The 23,164-nt window shown below is 39.0% G+C and overlaps 1 protein-coding gene across 4 annotated transcripts in view; it reads left to right on the top strand.

The window, feature by feature from the left end:
* Positions 1-23,164, top strand: part of LOC132348939 (cytochrome P450 3A24-like) — a 95,258-nt gene that overhangs the window by 63,341 nt on the left and 8,753 nt on the right. For all 4 annotated transcript variants that reach the window (XM_059896946.1, XM_059896948.1, XM_059896947.1 and 1 more), the window contains 7 exons: positions 2,197-2,310; positions 2,572-2,660; positions 3,988-4,136; positions 9,784-9,911; positions 13,639-13,705; positions 16,588-16,748; positions 19,193-19,419. In XM_059896946.1, coding sequence (XP_059752929.1) covers positions 2,218-2,310; positions 2,572-2,660; positions 3,988-4,136; positions 9,784-9,911; positions 13,639-13,705; positions 16,588-16,748; positions 19,193-19,419 — 914 coding nt within the window. In that variant the 5' untranslated portion in view covers positions 2,197-2,217. The remainder of the gene's footprint in view (positions 1-2,196; positions 2,311-2,571; positions 2,661-3,987; positions 4,137-9,783; positions 9,912-13,638; positions 13,706-16,587; positions 16,749-19,192; positions 19,420-23,164) is intronic.

Raw genomic sequence — 23,164 nt, 5'->3', positions numbered from 1 at the left:
TTTTTCATTTATTTCTGATCTGATCTTTATGATTTCTTTCCTTCTGCTAACTTTGGGGTTTTTGTGTTCTTCTTTCTCTAATTGCTTTAGGTGTAAGGTTAGGTTGTTTATTTGAGATGTTTCTTGTTTCTTGAGGTAGGCTTGTATAGCTGTAAACTCCCCTCTTAGAACTGCTTTTGTTGCAACCCATAGGTTTTGGATCATCGTGTTTTCATAGTCATTTGTCTCTAGGTATTTTTTGATTTCCTCTTTGATTTCTTCTGTGATCTCTTGGTTATTAAGTAGTGTATTGTTTAGCCTCCATGTGTTTGTGTTTTTTACGTTTTTTTCCCTGTAATTCATTTCTAATCTCATAGCGTTGTGGTCAGAAAAGGTGCTTGATATGACTTCAATTTTCTTAAATTTACTGAGGCTTGATTTCTGACCCAAGATGTAATCTATCCTGGAGAATGTTCCATGCACACTTGAGAAGAAAGTGTAATCTTCTGTTTTTGGATGGAATGTCCTACAAATATCAATTAAATCTATCTGGTCTATTGTGTCATTTAAAGCTCGTGTTTCCTTATTAATTTTCTGTCTGGATGATCTGTCCATTGGTGTAAGTGAGGTGTTAAAGTCCCCCACTATTATTGTGTTACTGTTGATTTCCTCTTTTATAACTGTTAGCAGTTGCCTTATGTACTGAGGTGCTCCTATGTTGTGTGCATATATATTTATAATTGTTATATCTTCTACTTGGATTGATCCCTTAATCATTATGTAGTGTCCTTCCTTGTCTCTTGTAACATTCTTTATTTTAAAGTCTATTTTATCTGATATGAGTATTGCTACTCCAGCTTTCTTTTGATTTCCACTTGCATGGAATATCTTTTTCCATCCCCTCACTTTCAGTTTGTATGTGTCCCTAGGTCTGAAGTGGGTTTCTTGTAGACAGCATGTATATGGGTCTTGTTTTTGTATCCATTCACTGAGCCTGTGTCTTTTGGTTGGAGCATTTAATCCATTCACGGTTAAGGTAAATTATTGATATGTATGTTCCTATTACCATTTTCTTAATTGTTATGGGTTTGTTTTTGTAGGTCCTTTTCTTCTCTTGTGTTTCCCACTTAGAGAAGTTCCTGTAGCATTTGTTGTAGAGCTGGTTTGGTGGTGCTGAATTTTCTTAGCTTTTGCTTGTCTGTAAAGCTTTTGATTTCTCCGTTGAATCTGAATGAGATCTTTGCTGGGTAGAGTAATCTTGGTTGTAGGTTCTTCCCTTTCATCACTTTAAGTATATCATGCCACTCCCTTCTGGCTTGTAGAGTTTCTGCTGAGAAATCAGCTGTTAACCTTATGGGAGTTCCCTTGTATGTTATTTGTCATTTTTCCCTTGCTGCTTTCAATAATTTTTCTTTGGCTTTAATTTTTGCCAATTTGATTACTATGTGTCTCAGCATGTTTCTCCTTGGGTTTATCCTGTATGGGACTCTCTGCGCTTCCTGGACTTGGGGGGCTGTTTCCTTTCCCATATTAGGGAAGTTTTTGACTTATAATCTCTTCAAATATTTTCTCGAGTCCTTTCTTTCTCTCTTCTCCTTCTGGGACCCCTATAATGCGAATGTTGTTGTGTTTAATGTTGTCCCAGAGGTCTCTTAGGCTGTCTTCATTTCTTTTCATTCTGTTTTCTTTATTCTGTTCCACGGCAGTGAATTCCACCATTCTGTCTTCCAGACCACTTATCCGTTCTTCTGCCTCAGTTATTCTGCTATTGATTCCTTCTAGTGTAGTTTTCATTTCAGTTATTTTATTGTTCATCTCTGTTTGTTTGTTCTTTAACTCTTCTAGGTCTTTGTTAAACGTTTCTTGCATCTTCTCGATCTTTACCTCCATTTTTTCCCGAGGTCCTGGATCATCTTCACTATCATTATTCTGAATTCTTTTTCTGGAAGGTTGCCTATCTCCACTTCTTTTAGTTGTTTTTCTGGGGTTTTATCTTTTTCCTTCATCTGGTACACAGCCCTCTGCCTTTTCGTCTTGTCTATCTTTCTGTGAATGTAGTTTTTGTTCCACAGGCTGCAGGATTGTAGTTCCTCTTGCTTCTGCTGTCTGCCCTCTCCAGATAGCTATTTCTTTGGAGCTTCAGGAATAGGCTCCCAGATCTGGTCAGTCACCTTGGGACAGTGCCAATAAGACTCTGTGTTTTGCTTTTGACTCTAGGCTTTTGGTCCAGTGGGAATTATGAAAAATGCCGTCTCTCTGTCTGAGGATGAACAATGGAAGAGAATACGAACGTTGCTGTCTCCAGCCTTCACCAGCGGAAAGCTCAAGGAGGTAAGAAAAGAAGAGGACTTTCAATTAGAAACTTAAGGAATGACTCTAGGGACACGTAGAAAATAAGATGATAGTCCCTTTCCAAAGAGGAGTCTGCTGAATTTGAGTTTTCTAATGATGGTCTTTTATCTTTACATCCTAGAAGAGACATTTTAAGATTCCTTATAAAATGCCACTTACTGCTCCATGCTTGGGAAAGCCAGGTCCTTCTAGGACTTGAGTCTGCCTTTAACTTCAGGTGATGTTGTACTTTGTATCTAGATGTTCCCCATCATTAGCCAGATTGGAGACATGTTGGTGAGGAACCTGAAGAAGGAAGCAGAGAAAGGCAAGCCCATCAGCATGAAAGAGTAAGTAGGGGTGAAGCTGCTGGTACATGAGCTCCATTGAGACCCTCCAGCTGCCTGCCATGGAGCCAGATTCCCACTGCTGAGTTACTGTAGTGACCAGACAGAAGTAGGTATGTGGTGGTACCACTCCAATGGGCCACCCCAGAATGAGTGGTGGCTCACCAAAGAAAGCAGGGCAGCTGGGAGAGAAAGGGTCTTCTCCTGTGTACATGAGCCAGGATGAACTTATCTGCTTAACTGTCACTTTGGATATTCTGGAAGACAAAAACACATAGTTTAGAAAGGAGAAACATTGTTGTGCACAGTACTGAGTGTAGGGGGTGTGGAGCGGAGGTGGGGAAGGCTCTTTGTACATATTGGCAGGCAGTGCACTGGGCAGGAATGTTACAGTATGGAACTTGAAACAACTTAAATCTCTTCACAGTTTTCCTGAGGAAAATGCTAAATATTAATTCTTAACCACCATTTGTTCTTCCTTCAGCCTCAAAAGAGAGAAGGCCCTGTACAGGCTATGGGCAGAGTGATCATAGCATTTGTTGTCTAAACTGAGATTTTTTTTTTTAATTCTGCTGTAACAACAGGTATAAACTGAGAATGTCACAGGAAAACTGAGGACATAAGATCACTTAGCTATGGGATTCCCTAAGTCAAATTTGGAGTAATTTATTATTTTTTTTAACTAGAAATATTTTTAGTTCTTACATTTCACAGAAATGAGTCTGCCCTCAGGGCAATCACAGACCACTGGAGTTGAGGAAGTGTGGGTCTTTCAGGATCCTTAGGAGAGGTGTAAGACAGTGAGGGATGATGTTCCTGGCAACTCAGAACAAGGTGCTGCTGTTCTGTAATTCACTGAAGAGGAATCAGCTCAGAGTGCACGTTCTGTGGTGAGGCAAGACCCAGATCAACGTCGCCTTTCTTGACTCCCCCAGGATGTGTTAAATTTACACCCTTGGTTATACTCAGACACAGTCCTTATACACTTATTATTGCCTGTAGTCAAAACACACTACTGTACTTTGTCTGATTATGGGTGTCTATCCCTCTATGACTGAGCTCCTTGAGTTTGTGGGGGGATGTCTAACTTGCCTTAGTGTCCCCATCCCTCCTGGCACAGGGCCAGCTGCATCACTGGCACCTCAGACACACCTCAGGAGTGAGTGATAGTAGCATAGACTCTTCCATGGTCCAGCATGGTTCTGAAAGAGTGTGGCTCTTTACCTGCCTTGTCTGGGCATCTGATTTTACATGCACTTCTTGTTATATGTGTTGGGTAAGGAGAGTAAAGAGGTGTTGATTTTAGTTGTTCATATCTTTCTCTACTCAGCTTCTTTGGGGCCTACAGCATGGATGTGATTACTGGCATAGCATTTGGAGTGAACATTGATTCCCTCAACAACCCACAAGATCCCTTTGTGGAATATAGCAAGAAGATCTTAAAATTTAATCTCCTCTCTCCATTACTTCTCTCAATAGGTATGTGGACTACTTTATTCCTTTTTCTTTATTCCTTCTTCCATCCCTCCCTCATTTCCTCCTTCTCCACCTTTCTTCCTTTATCTTTCTTTTTTTTTTTAAACTATTTTTGTTTTTATTTATTTATTTTTGGCTGCACTGGGTCTTCATTGCTGCACGCAGGCTTTCTCTAGTTGTGGCAAGCGGGGGCTACTCTTTGTTGCGGTGCACTGGCTTCTCATTGTGGTGCCTTCTCTTGTTGTGGAGCACGGGCTCTAGGCGTGTGGGCTTCAGTAGTTGTAGCACACGGGCTCAGTAGTTGTAGCTCACGGGCTCAGTAGTTGTGGCGCATGGGCTTAGTTGCTCCTCAGCATGTGGGATCTTCCTGGACCAGGGCTCGAACCAATGTCCCCTGCATTGGCAGGCGGACTCTTAACCACTGTGCCACCAGGGAAGCCCTATCTTTCTTTTTTAAATAATAGCTTTATTGAGATACAATTCACATGCCATATAATGCACCACTGTAAAATGTATAATTCATTGGTTTTTACATCCTACCTACCCATCAACAGATGAAATGGACAGGCAAAATATATACAACATTCAATATACACAACTGGATATTGTATTTGTGTATGTGTACATATACACACACATATATATGTGTGTATATATATGTATATATACATATATATATATGAGAGAGCCAGGTTCTTCTAGGACTTGAGTCTCTCTCTCTCTCTCTCTCTCTCTATATATATATATATACATATACATATACATATACATATATATACACACACACACACAATTGAATATTATTCACCCAGAAGAGGAAGAAAATCCTGCCATTTGCCACAAAGTGGAAGGACCTAGAGGGTATTACGTTAAGTGAAATAAGTCAAACAGAGAAAGGCAAATACTTATATGTAGAATAAAAAAAAACTAAACTAAAAAAAAAAAAGAAAGAAGAGGAAGAAAACCAAACTCATAGAAAGACAAGATCAGATTTTTGGTCACCAGAGGTGTGGGTTGAGTGGTGGGAGAATTGGATAAAAGTGGTCAAAAGGTATAAATATTCAGTTGTAACATAAAAAGTACTGAAAGTGTAATGTACACTGTGAGTATAGTTAACACTGCTGTATGATATATTTGTACATTACTAAGAAAGTAAATCGTAAAAGTTCTCATCACAAGGGAAGATTTTTCTTGTAACTATATGAGGTGAGGAATGTTAACTAAACTTATGGGGTTAATTTCACAATATACGTATGTTAAGTCATTATGCTGTACCCAAACTAATACAGTACTGTATCTCAACTATAACTCAGCAAAGTTGAAAAAAAAAGGGTTTTAGTACATTCAAAGATACGTGCAACCATCACTACAGTCAATTGTTGCACATTTTTGTCAACTCACAGGCCCTGTTCCTGATAACTGTCACCTCTCACTCCTCTTAGCCCTAAGCAACCACTAATCTACTTCCTACCTCTTTAGATTTTCTTATTCTGGACACTTCGTATAGATGGAATCATATATGTGGGCTTTTGTGGCTGGCTTCTTTCATTTATCATGATGTTTTCAAGGGTAATCTAAATTGTAGCATATATCAGTACTTCATTTCTTTGTATGGCCAAATAATATCCCATTATATGGACATTCTGCATTTTGTTTATCCATTCATCAGTTGACAGACACTTGGGTCATTTCCAGCTTTCGGCTATTATGAACAGTGCTGCTATGTCCATTCATGTACAAGTTTTCGTTTAAATACCTGTTTTCAATTCTTTGGGTATGTAGTCAGAGGTGAAATTGCTGAGTTATATAGTAACTCTGTGTTTAACTTATAAGTAACTGCCAAACTGTTTCCCCACAGTCTTTTTTAGGTAAATGTCTATTCAAATATTTTGCCCATTTATAGTTGGATTATATTCAGTACTTCTGTTGTTGAGTTGTAAGTGTTCTTTTTATATTCTAGGTAAGAGTCCCTTATCAGACATGATTTGGAAAGTTGTTGTTTTTTTTTTTTCCTTTCTGTAGGTGTCTCTTCACTTTCTTGATAGTTTGTTTTAAAGTGCAAAATTTTTTATTTTCATCATGCACGAATTCTTTATTTTCCTTTTTTTCCCTGTGCTTTTGGTGTCATATCTAAGAATCCATTGCCAAATCTGAGGTCATGAAGATCTACCCATTGGTTTTCTTCTAAGATTTGTATAGTTTTAGCTCATATGTTTAGGTCTTTGATTTATTTTGAGTTTATTTTTGTATATGGTGTAAGGTAAGGGTCTATTTCATTCTTTTGCATGTAGCTATCCAGTTATCCCAGAACCTTTTATTAAAGACAATTTTGTCTCCATTGAATGGTCTTGTAACCCTTCTCAACATTCAGTTTACCATAAACAAGTGGATTTATTTCCAGAGTCTAAATTTTATTCTATTTATCTATATGTCCATTCTTATGCCAGTATGACATTGCCTTGATTATTATAGGTTTATGAAAAGTTTTGAAATCAGCAGTACGAGTCCTACAACTTCATTCTTTTTTTTTTTTTTCAAGATTGTTTTGGCTCTTCTGTGCCCCTGGCAATTGCATATGAATTTTAAATTCAGCTTTTCAGTTTCTACAAAGAAGCCAGCCAGAATTCTGATAGGGAATGCATTAAATCTGTAGAGTTGCTGTCTTGACAATGTTTAGTATTCTTATACATGTACATGGGATGTTTTTCATTTACTTAGATTTTTTCTTTATTTCAACAATATTGCAGTTTTCAGGGTAGATGTTTTACACTTCTTTTGTTAACTTATTCCTAAATATTCTTTTTTTATGTTATTATAAATAGAGTTATTTTCTTAATTTCACTTTTGGGTTATTTATTACAGTGTGTAGAAATAGAATTGATTTTGTATATTGACCTTGTTTCCCGAAACCCTGTTGAAATTGTGTATTAGTTCTAATAGGATGTTAGTGGATTATTTAGGATTTTTTATATACACGATCATGTTATCTGATGGTAGAGGAGTTTTACTTCATTTTCTATACGGATGCATTTTATTTCCTTTTGTTGCCTAATTACCCTGGCTAGAACCTCTAGTACAATGTGGAGTGGAAGCGATGAGAGAGGCTTCCTAGTCTTGTTTTTTTTTTTCTTCTTTAAATTATACATATGTATTTTATTTACACTTTGTATTTGATATATTTCATGATAAACATTTTTTTTCCATCTTAACCATTTTTTAAGTGTGCAGTTCAGCGGTATCAAATACGTTCACATCGCTGAGTAAAAATCACCTCTGTCCATCCCCATAACTGTTTCCATCTTGTGAAGCTGAAGCTCTATATGCATTAAACAATAACTCCCTGTTATTCCTTGCCCCCAGCCCCTGGTAACCACCAGTCTACTTTCTGTCTTTATGATTTTCCTAGTCTTGTTCTTAAACTTAGGGAAAGTTTAAGCTTAGGGGAAGCATGCAGTCTTTCATTATTAAGTATAGTGTTAGCTTAGTTTTTCGTAGATGTCTTTTCTCAAATTGAGGAAATTCCCTTCTGTTCCTGTTTGTTGAGTATTTTTATCACAAGAGAGTGTTGGGTTTTGTCACATGCTTTTTATGCATCTATTAGATAATCATGTGGTCATTGTTTTTTATTCCTTTGACATGGTTTATTATAACACTTTGTATTCCTGGGATAAACCCCACTTGGTTATGGTGTGTATCACTTTTTAAATATTATTAGATTCAGTTTGCTAGTATTCTGTTGAGGATTTGTGCACCCATGGTATAAAGTATGTTGGTCTGTAGCTTTCTTTACTTGTGCTGGTTTGATTGATTGATTAATTGATTGATTGATTGACTGATTGAAGCAAGGTATAGTGACTTTATTTGGAAAGCCAATAGACCAGGAAGATGGTGGACTAGTGTCCCAAAGAACCATCTTATCCAATTTGCCTGGTTTTAGTACAGATTCATACAATTTGGAAGTGTTCCAACATCTTCCACTTTTTGGAAGAGTTTGTTAAAAAAAATGGTGTTAATTCTTTAAATATTTGGTAGTATTCACCATTGAAACCATCTAGACATAAGCTTTTCTTTGCCAAACTGTGGGTGGTTTCTTGATTACTGACTAAAACTTTGAACTTCTTATAGGTATATCAGATTGTCTATTTCTTTTTAAGTCAGTTTCTATAGTTTGTATCTTTCTAAGAATCCATCCATTTTATCTAAATTGTCTAATTTATTACCATACTGTTGTTCATAGATTACTTTTTTGTATTGAAGTTAAGTTAATTTACAATGTTGTGTTAGTTTCAAGTGTACAGCAAAGTGATTCAGCTATGCAGACACACACACGTATATGTATTCTTTTTTTAAAAGCAATTAATTAATTAATTAATTTTTGACTGCGATGGGTCTTCGTTGCCGCGCGCGGGCTTTCTCTAGCTGCGGTGAGTGGGGCTACTCTTCACTGTGGTGCGTGGGCTTCTCACTGTGGTGGCTTCTCTTGTTATGGAGCATGGGCTCTAGGTGCATGGGCTTCAGTAGTTGTGGCTTGCGGGCTCTAGAGCACAGGCTCAGTAGTTGTGGCGCAGGGGCTTAGTTGCTCTGTGGCATGTGGGATCTTCCCAGACCAGGGATCAAACCCGTGTCCCCTGCATTGGCAGGCAGATTCTTAACCACTGCGCCACTAGGGAAGTCCCTGTATATGTATTCTTTTCCAGATTCTTTTCCTATAGGTTATTACAAGTTATTGAGTATATGTAGATTTCTTTATAGTCCTTTTCATTTTTAAAATGTCAGTAGCGATTTCTGATGCTAACAATTTGAGTGTTTTCTCTTATTTTCTTGGCCAATCTATCTAAAAAACCTTTTCAAAACATCAGCTTTTGTTTTCACTGATTTCCTCCATTGTTTTTTATTCTCCTGTTCATTATAGTTTCTTCACTTATCTTTACTATTTTCTACCTTCTGCTTACTTTATGTTTTGTTTGCTCTTCTCTTTTCAGTGTACTAAGGTGGAAATTTAGCTTCTTGATTTGAGATCTCTGTTCTTTTAATATCTAAACATATAGCCATAAATATCTCTCTGAACACCACTTTTGCTCCATCCCATCAGTTTTGGTATATTGTGTCTTCATTTTTATTCATCTAAAAGTAATTTATGATTGCCTTTTGATATCTTCTACAACGTATTGGGTATTTAAGTGTGTGTTATTTAATTTCCACATATTGTGTGTTTCCCAATTTTTTTTCTGTTACTGATTTCTAATTACATTCCATTGTGGTGGAAAGACACTCACCATATTATTTATATCATGACTTTTATTTTTTAAACTGCACAATTAATTGAAGTAACAGATTACAGTCTGGTTTATCCAAAGAGATGCTAGTCCAAGAATTAAAGGCCATGAGGTCCCAGAATGTAATCCAGTTCCTTTGGTCAATCCAAAGATGCAGAAGGGGCCACTGATCTCACTGCTGTAGTGATGGCCCCTATATGTGGACTTGGCCTTGCTCAGTCATTGGCTTGGAAGTCTGAGCAAAGGTCATAGAGGCCATGGGTCATGATTGGGTATCATGGTGGTTTTACTTTCTTGATTGGTAGAGCAAATTACGATTGCTCCAAGTAAACTTTGCATTTTCACTGTGCTTCCTTTTATCTTTTTCCCTACAGTATTCTTTCCATTCCTCACCCCAGTCTTGGAAGCATTAAATATTACTCTGTTTCCAAAAAGTTCTTTGAATTTTTTAACAAAGTCTGTAAAAAGGATAAAAGAGAGTCGCCTCAAAGATAAACAAACGGTAAAGTCTGGTGGTGGTTACATGAGGGGGTTCACTTTTTGATAATTTATTGAGCTGTACACATATTTCTTATGCATATCTCTACATTTTTTAAAGGTAGATAGAAAACTATAGAGTTTAGAATAGGAGAGCTCTAAAATTTGGGGGGAATGAATAAGGAGGAAGTTGGGGGAGGAAATAAGAGTATGAGCCAGAGAGCAATATTTAAATATAATAATAGGCATGCCAATTAGTATGTCACTGCATAAATATTATTGAGATAAGGAGTTTACCACTTTTTTTCAATAAATGGTTAAGGGATAAAAGTTGCTGATTAAAAATGATTTCACTGGTATTTCACCAAATATTAGCTTGGCAAAGAATCACTTCAGTTCCAAGCTTCCTATTTCACAGGTTGTCCAGTGGAAGGCCCTGTCAGGCACCTGATGCAGTGTAGTCATTTTAAAAGTTGAGCCCACTCATAGCTGGAGTGGGCAGGAGTCTTCTCTGGCCAATGAAGCCACAAGTGGGTTAACCCAGCTTTGCCTTCATGAGGGCTGGAGGCCAGCACAAGGATGTCTGCAGGTTAGGGGACAGGGCTGGGTACTCAGGATGTCACTGAAGAATGTGTAGCATTCTGGAAGGGTGAAGGGCTTGAAGATGCTTCTACAAAATCTGCTGATGAACTCTGCAAATATCAGGGGATTAATTTATGTGGTCATTCATTAAGAATTAAAGTTGGAGACAAGCCTCTTAGACAGCCTCATCCACCAGAGGGCAGACAGCAGAAGCAAGAAGAACTACAATCCTGCAGCCTGTGGAACAAAAACTACATTCACAGAAAGATAGACAAGATGAAAGGCAGAGGGCTGTGTACCAGATGAAGGAACAAGATAAAACCCCAGAAAAACAACTAAAAGAACTGGAGATAGGCAACCTTCCAGAAAAAGAATTCAGAATAATGATAGTGAAGATGATCCAGGACCTCGGAAAAAGAATGGAGGCAAAGATCGAGAAGATGCAAGAAATGTTTAACAAAGACCTAGAAGAATTAAAGAACAAAGACCTAGAAGAACTAAAGAACAAACAAACAGAGAGGAACAATACAATAACTGAAATGAAAACTACACTAGAAGGAATCAATAGCAGAATAACTGAGGCAGAAGAACGGATAAGTGGTCTGGAAGACAAAATGGTGGAATTCACTGTCGCGGAACAGAATAAAGAAAACAGAATGAAAAGAAATGAAGACAGCCTAAGAGACCTCTGGGACAACATTAAACACAACAACATTCGCATTATAGGGGTCCCAGAAGGAGAAGAGAGAGAGAAAGGACCTGAGAAAGTATTTGAAGAGATTATAAGTTGAAAACTTCCCTAACATGGGAAAGGAATTAGCCACCCAAGTCCAGGAAGCGCAGAGAGTCCCATACAGGATAAACCCAAGGAGAAACACGCTGAGACACATAGTAATCAAATTGGCAAAAATTAAAGACAAAGAAAAATTATTGAAAGCAGCCAGGGAAAAATGACAAATAACATACAAGGGAACTCCCATAAGGTTAACAGCTGATTTCTCAGCAAAAACTCTACAAGCCAGAAGGGAGTGGCATGATATATTTAAAGTGATGAAAGGGAAGAACCTACAACCAAGATTACTCTACCCAGCAAAGATCTCATTCAGATTCAACGGAGAAATCAAAAGTTTTACAGACAAGCAAAAGCTAAGAAAATTCAGCACCACCAAACCAGCTCTACAACAAATGCTACAGGAACTTCTCTAAGTGGGAAACACAAGAGAAGAAAAGGACCTACAAAAACAAACCCATAACAATTAAGAAAATGGTAATAGGAACATACATATCAATAATTTACCTTAAACGTGAATGGATTAAATGCTCCAACCAAAAGACACAGGTTCAGTGAATGGATACAAAAACAAGACCCATATACATGCTGTCTACAAGAAACCCACTTCAGACCTAGGGACACATACAAACTGAAAGTGAGGGGATGGAAAAAGATATTCCATGCAAGTGGAAATCAAAAGAAAGCTGGAGTAGCAATACTCATATCAGATAAAATAGACTTTAAAATAAAGAATGTTACAAGAGACAAGGAAGGACACTACATAATGATTAAGGGATCAATCCAAGTAGAAGATATAACAATTATAAATATATATGCACACAACATAGGAGCACCTCAGTACATAAGGCAACTGCTAACAGTTATAAAAGAGGAAATCAACAGTAACACAATAATAGTGGGGGACTTTAACACCTCACTTACACCAATGGACAGATCATCCAGACAGAAAATTAATAAGGAAACATGAGCTTTAAATGACACAATAGACCAGATAGATTTAATTGATATTTGTAGGACATTCCATCCAAAAACAGAAGATTACACTTTCTTCTCAAGTGTGCATGGAACATTCTCCAGGATAGATTACATCTTGGGTCAGAAATCAAGCCTCAGTAAATTTAAGAAAATTGAAGTCGTATCAAGCACCTTTTCTGACTACAACGCTATGAGATTAGAAATCAATTATAGGGAAAAAAACGTAAAAAACACAAACACATGGAGGCTAAACAATACACTACTTAATAACCAAGAGATCACAGAAGAAATCAAAGAGGAAATCAAAAAATACCTAGAGACAAATGACTACGAAAACACGATGATCCAAAACCTATGGGTTGCAACAAAAGCAGTTCTAAGAGGGGAGTTTACAGCTATACAAGCCTACCTCAAGAAACAAGAAACATCTCAAATAAACAACCTAACCTTACACCTAAAGCAATTAGAGAAAGAAGAACACAAAAACCCCAAAGTTAGCAGAAGGAAAGAAATCATAAAGATCAGATCAGAAATAAATGAAAAAGAGATGAAGGACACAATAGGAAAGACCAATAAAACTAAAAGCTGGTTCTTTGAGAAGATAAACAAAATTGATAAACCATTAGCCAGACTCATCAAGAAAAAGAGGGAGAGGACTCAAATCAATAGAATTAGAAATGAAAAAGGAGAAGTAACAACTGACACTGCAGAAATTCAAAGGATCATGAGAGATTACTACAAGCAACTCTATGCCAATAAAATGGAGAACCTGGAAGAAATGGACAAATTCTTAGAAAAACACAACTTTCCAAGACTGAACCAGGAAGAAATAGAAAATATAAACATACCAATCACAAACACTGAAATTGAGATTGTGATTAAAAATCTTCCAACAAACAAAAACCCAGGACCAGATGGCTTCACAGGTGTGGTGTGATGAATTGGGAGATTGGGATTGACATATATACACTAATATGTATAAAATGGATAACTAATAAGAACCTGCTGTATAAATAAATAAATAAATAAAAGAATTAAAGTTGGAGGGAAAACAAGGACTGAAGTCATGGATCTTTTCCTAAGCAAACAGGTATGACAGGAGAGAAAGCACATAACTCTTTAGTTAAGAAGCTGTTTCAAAAGCCAGAGAAACCAAAGATCAGAGAGAGAGAGGACCAAAAAGCAGTTGGCCATGATGGCTGGGTTTCTCTCAGGGAAACATCATGCTCTCCAAGATTTGTAGGTGGATGTTTTGTTCACTGAGGACTTAGTCAGTACTCGTCAGCCTTCAGCTCTTTAAGGGGCCATATTCTCAGGAAAGAGGTGTGAAATATGCATTCCTGATTTATTTCTGTCTTCACAAGTAACTTTCTGCCATTGACATTTCTCTTTCTGTTTCCAGCATCGAGTGGATTTTCTTCAGCTGATGATTAACTCCCAGAATTCCAAAGAAACTGACACCCATAAAGGTAACCAAGGAGATCTTCAGAGGGGCCACTGTCGGTGGGGCGCAGAGCTAGGGGGTGGTTGTGAAAATGTGCAGGAAGTTTTCCAGGCAGCTGGGGATTTCTGCCAAGTTGAAGGAAGACACATGGTCAGATAAAAATGGTAGCCAAAGATACTTCATAGGTGTATGCAGGCACAACTTTGTTCAGAGCTTGAAGGGCAAGTATAACAAGGATGTCATGCCCATCAGTGAGTCATGGTCTGTGGATCACCTACCGCCGAACCTCCGGGGAGCTTGTTTCCAATGCCAATTCTCAGGCTCCTCCAGACCCAATGAGTCAGAACCTCTGCCTGGAAATTTGCATCAAGACTTTATCCCATCAGGAGGCACATTGCCCCAGTGTTGGTTGCCCCTTAACTTGGAACACTTGGTTAAAGTTGTGTTCACTAGCTTAATCTACTGTAAAGTTCAATTTTTTCCTTTGTCATCAACAAGTACCTTATGGGAGAAGCCTTTGAGACTGGAAATATACTGTTTCTCTTCAAATTGTCACCCACTAGTTTTACCATCCATGGATGGTTTTTGACTGAAACCATTGTTACTATGGTGGTTGCAATATGATGACTTTCTAATTCCATCATTCTTCTGTATTTATGAATTGATGTTCTTTTGTAGGGAGAGCTCTCCATTCTCCCCCAGTCATTTATTTGTTTATTTATATCAGCATGATCTCATGTATAACTAACTTACTCTCTTACATCATTCTTCATTTTGATTTTCAGGTTCTTTCAGTTTTGTCCACTGGAGCTTTTTCAAGTGCGATCTTGTATTCTTTTTTCTTCTTTCTTCTTTTTAAATCTTTTTTTTTTTTTAACGGACTATTTTTTAGAGCAGCTAGGTTCACAGCGAAATTGAGTGGAAAGTATAGAGATTTCCAGTATATACATCCTACCCCAACTACACACAGCTTCCCCACTATCAAAAGATGATACCAGAGTTGTGCACTTGTTACAATCAATGAACGTACATTAATACATTATTATCACCCAATGTCTATAGTTGACCTTAGGGTTCATTCTTGGTGTTGTACATTCCATGGGTTTTTGAAAAATGTATAATGAGCTATATCCACCATTACAGCACACAGAGTATCCAGTATTCTTTAATCTATCATTTTCTGGGAACTTCCTCACTTTCTGATGTAAGACAGTTCAGGTTTCTCTTTTATTTCCCCTGAGTAGCCCTGGAATCAGCCATTTTTTCCCAAGGAACTCTGGTTCCCTTTAGTGAGAAATGGTATTTAGAAATCAAAATCTGGGATCTTAGGAATGCTCATTGCTACTAGGGTTTCTTTGCTTCTGGATCCTCTCAATGGACAAAGTTAAGAACATCAAATATATTTATACAAGACTGATGAACATAAGGATTTCTATATCACCCATAACCAGTGATATAAACAGCCTTGCTCTTTCAAACAAGAGGGCCCTGATCTTTAGTTTATTCCATGACATGAATACTCCCATGTGGTTAATTTCAAGCTATGAATGGTTTGACAACCATCTCACAAAATTCTTGAATTTTAAAAAATTGTTCTTGAGCAGGGACGAGCTGACGCCAGCACACCACTATAAATATATCTAAAACTATGTGTAGATCTTTTTCACACTCATTTTGTATTGTTTGTGTGTGTGTGTGTGTGTGTGTGTGTGAATTGCTTGGTTGGGGCAGATACCACGTTGATCTGAGTGCTCTAAGTAACTAAAGGTCCTACTTCAGTCCCATCATATAGATAAGAGCCTGATCACGCTTGGTCTCTTGGGAGAAAATAAAAAGAGAGATCTATTTATAATTACATGGGCTGTTTAGTGAGGCTAAAGGAGAGCAAAGAGAGGGGGCGTGTGCTGAGAAGATGACATTCAGGCCATGATTGAATAAGCGTTGCTAATTCCACTCCCTGGACCCTATTTTTCTATATTGCGTGCTGACTAATACCCTTCTAGGGACACATTCTTCCTTCTGCTACTTTAATGCCATTGATTAGACTAGGGTCAATCACAACTCTTTTAGCTTTTAGTCAATCTCTGTAGTTTCCGTACATATCTGAGATCCCCCAGAGAAGACTTATGCCCCAGGTCTTCCATTGCCTGATGCCTGTCAAATGTATAATCCATGCTTCTCAGGCCAGGTTTTGCTCGCAAATCATCATATATATATATATATATATATATATATATATATATATATATATATATATATATATATATATATATGGAAGTTCAGACTCTGATTCTGTAGTTCTAGTTTAGGATTGAAGACTCTGAATTTCTCATAAGTTCCCGGATGTTGGTGATGCTCATGGTCCGTCAACAGACTTTGAGTAGAAACAGCCTTATGTTGTTCTCTTAAGTTCCCACAAACATGTTTAGATAAAAGATAACTTCATTTTCCCTATAATATAGCCTTAGTCTTGTAAAATCTGCCAAAGAATCAAGTTTTACTTTAGCTAGAATAATTTAAATTATTCTGGAAGAGAATGTTACCCCATATTAATTACAGCTAAAGCACTTTTAGGATTCTCCAGGGGACATACTAATAGTACTGTGTAAGTTAAACAAAAATGCTGTCTCTTGAAATTACCCAGCTGTGCCGTGAGGGAGGTGGCGTAGTCAGGAGCAGGGGCCGAGGAGAGTATAGACACTGGGGAAAACTGGATTCAGACAATTCTTGCTTTTTTCTGGCTCTTTAAGGAAGACATGAGAATGCAAAGCACTACTAGTTTAATTTTCAACTGCTTTTACATTTTCCCGCTAGGGATTTGGCAGTTTCATTTGGATTTCTCATCATCTAAACTGTGATGTTTTATACTGATGTGGTTTATCTAAAATGTCTCTTCTCTCCTTTTAGTTCTGTCTGACACAGAACTCATGGCCCAAAGTATTATCTTTATTTTTGCTGGCTACGAGACCACTAGCAATTCTCTTTCCTTCATTATATATGAATTGGCCACTCACCCTGATGTCCAGCAAAAGCTGCAGGAGGAGATTGATGCAACTTTCCCCAATAAGGTGAGTGATGATACCTGGAGAGAGAGGGGGAAGGTGAAGCCTTAGCAAGAATGCCTCCTCATCACTTCTTAGAATATATTTGCAGAAAGCATGAACCTCAAATCTTTAACCTGTGCTATTTAGGAAGGATCTAAAGCATACAAAACAAAGGGGAAAACATAGGTTGTGTGTGGTACACACAGGAATATAAGTACTGTGGAAAAAGTGCTGGTACTGGCATATCATATATTACAGTATGCCATGTAAAAATCATAATACCTCAGTGGCATCTAACAGTAAGCATTTATTACTCCAGTGTCTGCATAGTTAGTTATCTGTTGATATGGCTGGACTTCCTTGGTTCTAGGTGTTGGCTGATGTAGGCTGGCCTTGGCTACGCAGTCGGGGTGACTCAGCTCCACACGTGCTCCACATGTGTCTCATACTCTACATGTCTGCTTCTCAGGGCAATGGCAGATGGCACGAGCAGGAAGCCCAATCATGTGGGTGACTTTCAGATTTCTGCAAGCACCACACTTAGCCAACTTTCCACTGGTTCAAAGTGAGTCACCTGGCCAACGCGAGTCAGAATGGGAGGCACCACTGGGTTAGATGACAAAGGGCATGGACCCAGGAAGGGCTGGAGAACTGGGACCATGAATTCAGTCTACCGCCCTGGGTAAACTGCTGACTAGGAGGAGCCTTGTAGCAACAAAGGGCTTAAAGTAGGAAACAGAGGATGTGAGTTTGAGTCCTGGCTGTGGTTTTAGACAAGTTTTATAGCCTTTCAGAATCCTGAGTCCTTCAAATACAAGATAAGGATAGATTGCAGTGCCTACCTAAGTTAGAGATGATCTGTCTTCTCTGGTAAATCTCATATTGGGATTCTTTTGATGCAATAAGGTGAAAAGGTCACTAAGAGACAGGCTAGCTAAAGCATTGTGTTCTCCCCTTTTTATAATAATACTTATAATAACAACACTATTGGCTAACATTTGCTTCTTACGATATATGTCTATCTAAGTACTTTCTAGTTATAAATGAATCTAACCTTCATAAAATTCTGTATAAGTCAGGAGAAGCTAGGTTATGCCTCAGTAACAGGTTAGCCCTCAAATCTCAGTGGCTTTACAGAGCAGAGGTTTCCTTCTAACCCACGTCTACATGACCAGCATGGCTTGTTAGCGGAGGATGGGAGCGGGCAGCTCTGCTCCACAGCGTTACTCAGGGATACAGGCTAAGAGTCTCCACCTTCCTGTAGCTGCCTTATCTGGAACATGAGGACTTCCTGTTGTCCGGGGAATAAGGGACTCGAGCGCTGCTCACTGGCTTTTCAAATGATTTGTCCCCGAACTGACATAATCGCCTCAGTTCACAGCCCATTGGCAAAGCTGGTTTCCTGTAACTTCAAGTGGTCTGGGAAATACAGGGACTACATGGATACTGGGTGAGCAGTGAGTGTCTCTGCCACACAAGCCTATGAAGTGTCAACTGTAATTATCTCCATGTAACATTTCAGAAACCTGAGCGACAGAGAGATGAAATACTTTCACATACTAGTTGTGTACCTAGCGGTGAAAACGCCAACCTATGTGCCAGGGTGTCTGTCTCCTGAGCCAACTCTTACCCTCTACAATGTTGCCCCTTAAATATAACCCCACATGACAGCCACGTGTCACCCCCACTGGTCTCAGATCTCTGCCAAAAGTGGAATTCTTTGTGGTGTGAGGAGAGCTGGCCTCTGGGGCTGGAGTGGCTTGTTTAGACCTTCAGACCTTACAGTCACCCCTGCAGGGACAATAGGAGACTGTTCCAGCAACAGAGGCTGTGGCTGAGGGTAGGGGTCTCATCCTCTTGTAACTTTCCCTGGATCTGAAATTGTGTTCCTTGTAGCACCCAATCTTGCTCTTTGTTTTCGTATTTGGTTTAAAAAGGAACTCGTTTCTCCCCAAATTATTTATAGAGTTTTCATATAATATAGTGCTTCCAAACTTTATATGTATAATGAAAAGAATTAGCAGTCAGGAGTTTTCAACTAAAAACCTTTATGTTGAACAGGGGATTTGCTCTTTTATACATTTCTTTCCTTGGTACAGATGTGTGGCCTCACTTTCAAAAGGAAACAGTGACTTTGGCCTATTTCACTTAAGACTAAAGGTCATAGTCTATTGGTCACGTTTGTTCTCATGAGAAAGAAAATACACTAGATGATAACGTGCGGGATTTCAGGCCCTGTTTAGGGCATTGTCCTAACATCTCCCATAGTCATAACTACTCTACACACCTCTGTGGGCCATTGAGCAGGTCAAAGCACATGATAGATATTAAAATGTCTATAAATGCTAAGGTCCTCTACCAATTTAAATTATTCCCTGGAGCTCCTAACATTTCAATAGGACTACACAGATGGAGTTGAAGGTTGATCCGAAATCTTAATTTATCGAAATCTCTTCTTCTCTTCCCAGGCACCTCCCACCTACGAGGCTCTGGTACAGATGGAGTATCTTGACATGGTGTTGAATGAAACTCTCAGAATATTCCCAATTGCTGGTAGACTTGAGAGGGTCTGTAAGAAGGATGTGGAAGTCAATGGGGTGTTCATTCCCAAAGGGACGACAGTGGTGGTGCCACTCTTCGTTCTTCACAACGACCCAGAGCTCTGGCCAGAGCCTGAGGAGTTCCGTCCTGAAAGGTACAAGACCCTGAGGAAAGGACAACCACCCTGATCCTTTTTGGTGCTTGCATATTTTGACAACTCTTATTATAGTTGACAAATGGGTGATCATGCAATAATTTATTTGTATATCTTTTTTTTTTATAATTGTTCATAGTATTCTCTTTTTTTAAAAAAAATTAATTTATTAATTTATTTATTTTTGGCTGTGTTGGGTCTTCGTTTCTGTGCGAGGGCTTTCTCCAGTTGCGGCGAGCGGGGGCCACTCTTCATCGCGGTGCGCGGGCCTCTTACTGTCACGGCCTCTCCCATTGTGGAGCACAAGCTCCAGACGCGCAGGCTCAGTAGTTGTGGCTCACGGGCTTAGTTGCTCCGTGGCATGTGGGATCTTCCCAGACCAGGGTTCGAACCCGTGTCCCCTGCATTGGCAGGCAGATTCTTAACCACTGCGCCACCAGGGAAGCCCTGTATATCTTTTTATTGTTGGAAGATTTTTCTCTTTAAGGGTGTTCATTATGTGAGTCAAAATTATACAAACTATAGACAAGAAAAAGAAAATTATAGCTGTCTACATTCCTAATACCTTAAGATAGGCCTCATTAATAATGTGATATATGTCCTTATGGACATTTTTCTATGCATATACAGATTTTAAAAACAGGATGGTATTATACTTTATTTGGTTTTGAACTTCTTACTTTATTTAACAGTAAAGTATAAACAACATTCTATGTGTATATGTTTGTATGCATATGCCATAATTTACCTAACCACTGTCTTTTTATTTCCTTTAAGCCTTTCTCTCTGTTCTCTCTTAGCTCTCTGAATTCACCCCATGTTCCCACATTCCATATTTTTAAACATTGGCTACATTTCCTCTAGCATTACTGTGAGAGTGCAGGCTGGGGACCTAGAGGTCTCATCCCTGACGGTTCAAGCAGCCTCACTGAGGACGGAGGTGCACACAGGTGCCCTGGTTCTGTCTGTGGCTGCACACCTGGGTCAGGTCCCTTCTACCTCAGTATTTGGTGACTTTCCAAAGTGAAGTCATCTGCTCTCTAGATGTCTGAGATTTCCTCCTTGGACGGGTCTTGAGCATCCTCTTCTGGGAATTCAGAGCCAAGATCTGGTATGGGTACAGATTGGACCCTGGAAAGAGGTAATGCTCTCCCATTTACTGTATGGTAAGCAAAATTTGGAATGAACTTTTTAGGCCAGTACCTGAGATCTAGACCTTTATTACACCCTATCAGCTCCTTGATGGCCAAGAGTTGTTTTGTTTGCCATGGTGTCCCGAGTGCTAGCACAGTGGTGACACATAGCACTTATTGACAGAAGAGTCAGAGTGGACCAAGTCCTCTGTTTTCTGGGCCAGGGAACCTCTGCAGTTCCTCCAAGCTCAGTAGCTCCCTGTCCTGCAGCTTCACGAACCTGGAACCAGAGACCACTCACTGTACTTCCCTTTGATTCATTCAGTCATCAAGCAGAGAATAAATGCTCACCAGTGGGTCAGGGACTGGACCAGGCAGTGAGAAATCCAAAGGTTAGGAAAAAAGCCCATTATGGAGAATTTTTAAAATATTCACAAGTATGTGTGATTTGACACGTACACAGGAATATTCTATAGGCACAAGCCTATGAAATACTTCATTAAAAAAATTTTATAAACATCTTTATTGGAGTATAATTGCTTTACAATGGTATGTTAGTTTCTGTTTTATAACAAAGTGAATCAGCTCTACGTATACACATATCCCCATACCTCCTCCCTCTTGCGTCTCCCTCCCATCCTCCCTATCCCACCCCTCTAGGTGGTCACAAAGCACCGAGCTGATCTCCCTGTGCTATGCGGCTGCTTCCCACTAGCTATCTATTTTACATTTGGTAGTGTGTATAAGTCCATGCCACTCTCTCACTTCGTCCCAGCTTACCCTCCCCCCTCCCCGTGTCCTCAGGTCCATTCTCTACATCTGCGTCTTTATTCCTGTCCTGCCCCTAGGTTCTTCATAACCTTTTTTTTTTTTTTTAGATTCCATATATATGTGTTAGCATACGGTATTTGTTTTTCTCTTTCTGACTTACTTCACTCTGTATGACAGACTCTAGGTCCATCCCCCTCACTACAAATAACTCAATTTCGTTTCTTTTTATGACTGAGTAGTATTCCATTGTATATATGTGCCACATCTTCTTTATCCATTCATCTATTGATGGACGCTTAGGTTGCTTCCATGTCCTGGCTATTGTAAATAGAGCTGCAATGAACATTGTGGTACATGACTCTTTTTGAATTATGGTTTTCTCAGGGTATATGCCCAGTAGTGGGATTGCTGGGTCGTATGGGAGTTCTATTTTTAGTTTTTTGAGGAACCTCCATACTGTTCTCCATAGTGGCTGTATCAATTTACATTCCCACCAGCAGCACAAGAGGGTTCCCTTTTCTCCAGCATTTATTGTTTGTAGATTTTTTGATGATGGCCATTCTCACTGGTGTGAGGTGATATCTCATTGTAGTTTTTTTTTTTTTTTTTTTAATTAATTTATTTTATTTTATTTATTTTTGGCTGTGTTGGGTCTTCATTTCTGTGCGAGGGCTTTCTCCAGGTACGGCAAGTGGGGGCCACTCTTCATCGCGGTGCGCAGGCCTCTCACTATCGCGGCCTCTCTAGTTGCGGAGCACAGGCTCCAGACGCGCAGGCTCAGTAGTTGTGGCTCACGGGCCTTGTTGCTCCGCGGCATGTGGGATCTTCCCAGACCAGGGCTCGAACCCGTGTCCCCTGCATTGGCAGGCAGATTCTCAACCACTGCGCCACCAGGGAAGCCCCTCATTGTAGTTTTGATTTGCATTTCTCTAATGGTTAGTGATGTTGAGCATTCTTTCATGTGTTTGTTGGTAATCTGTATATCTTCTTTGGAGAAATGTCTATTTAGGTCTTCTGCCCATTTTTGGATTGGGTTTTTTGGTTTTTTGCTATTGAGCTACATGAGCTGCTTGTAAATTTTGGAGATTAATCCTTTGTCAGTTGCTTCATTTGCAAATATTTTTTCCTATTCTGAGGGTTGTCTTTTTGTCTTGTTTATGGTTTCCTTTGCTGTGCAAAAGCTTTGAAGTTTCATTAGGTCCCATTTGTTTATTTTTGGTTTTATTTCCATTTCTCTAGGAGGTGGATCAAAAAGGATCTTGCTGTGATTGATGTCATAGAGTGTTCTGCCTATGTTTTCCTCTAAGAGTTTGATAGTGTCTGGCCTTACATTTAGGTCTTTAATCCATTTTGAGTTTATTTTTGTGTATGGTGTTAGGGAGTGTTCTAATCTCATTCTTTTACATGTAGCTGTCCAGTTTTCCCAGCACCACTTATTGAAGAGGCTGTCTTTTCTCCATTGTATATCCTTGCCTCCTTTGTCATAGATTAGTTGACCATAGGTGTGTGGGTTTATCTCTGGGCTTTCTATCTTGTTCCATTGATCTATATTTCTGTTTTTGTGCCAGTACCATATTGTCTTGATTACTGTAGCTTTGTAGTATACTCTGAAGTCAGGGAGCCTGATTCCTCCAGCTCCGTTTTTCTTTCTCAAGATTGCTTTGGCTATTTGGGGTCTTTTGTATTTCCATACAAATTGTGAAAATTTTTATTCTAGTTCTGTGAACAATGCCATTGGTAGTTTGATAGGGATTGCACTGAATCTGTAGATTGCTTTGGGTAGTATAGTCATTTTCACAGTGTTGATTCTACTAATCCAAGAACATGGTATATCTCTCCAT

This window comes from Balaenoptera ricei, chromosome 15 (assembly GCF_028023285.1).
Source record: "Balaenoptera ricei isolate mBalRic1 chromosome 15, mBalRic1.hap2, whole genome shotgun sequence".
NCBI lineage: Eukaryota > Metazoa > Chordata > Mammalia > Artiodactyla > Balaenopteridae > Balaenoptera > Balaenoptera ricei.
Note: the sequence above shows the minus strand (reverse complement) of the source record. Positions and strands in the feature narration are given on the sequence as shown.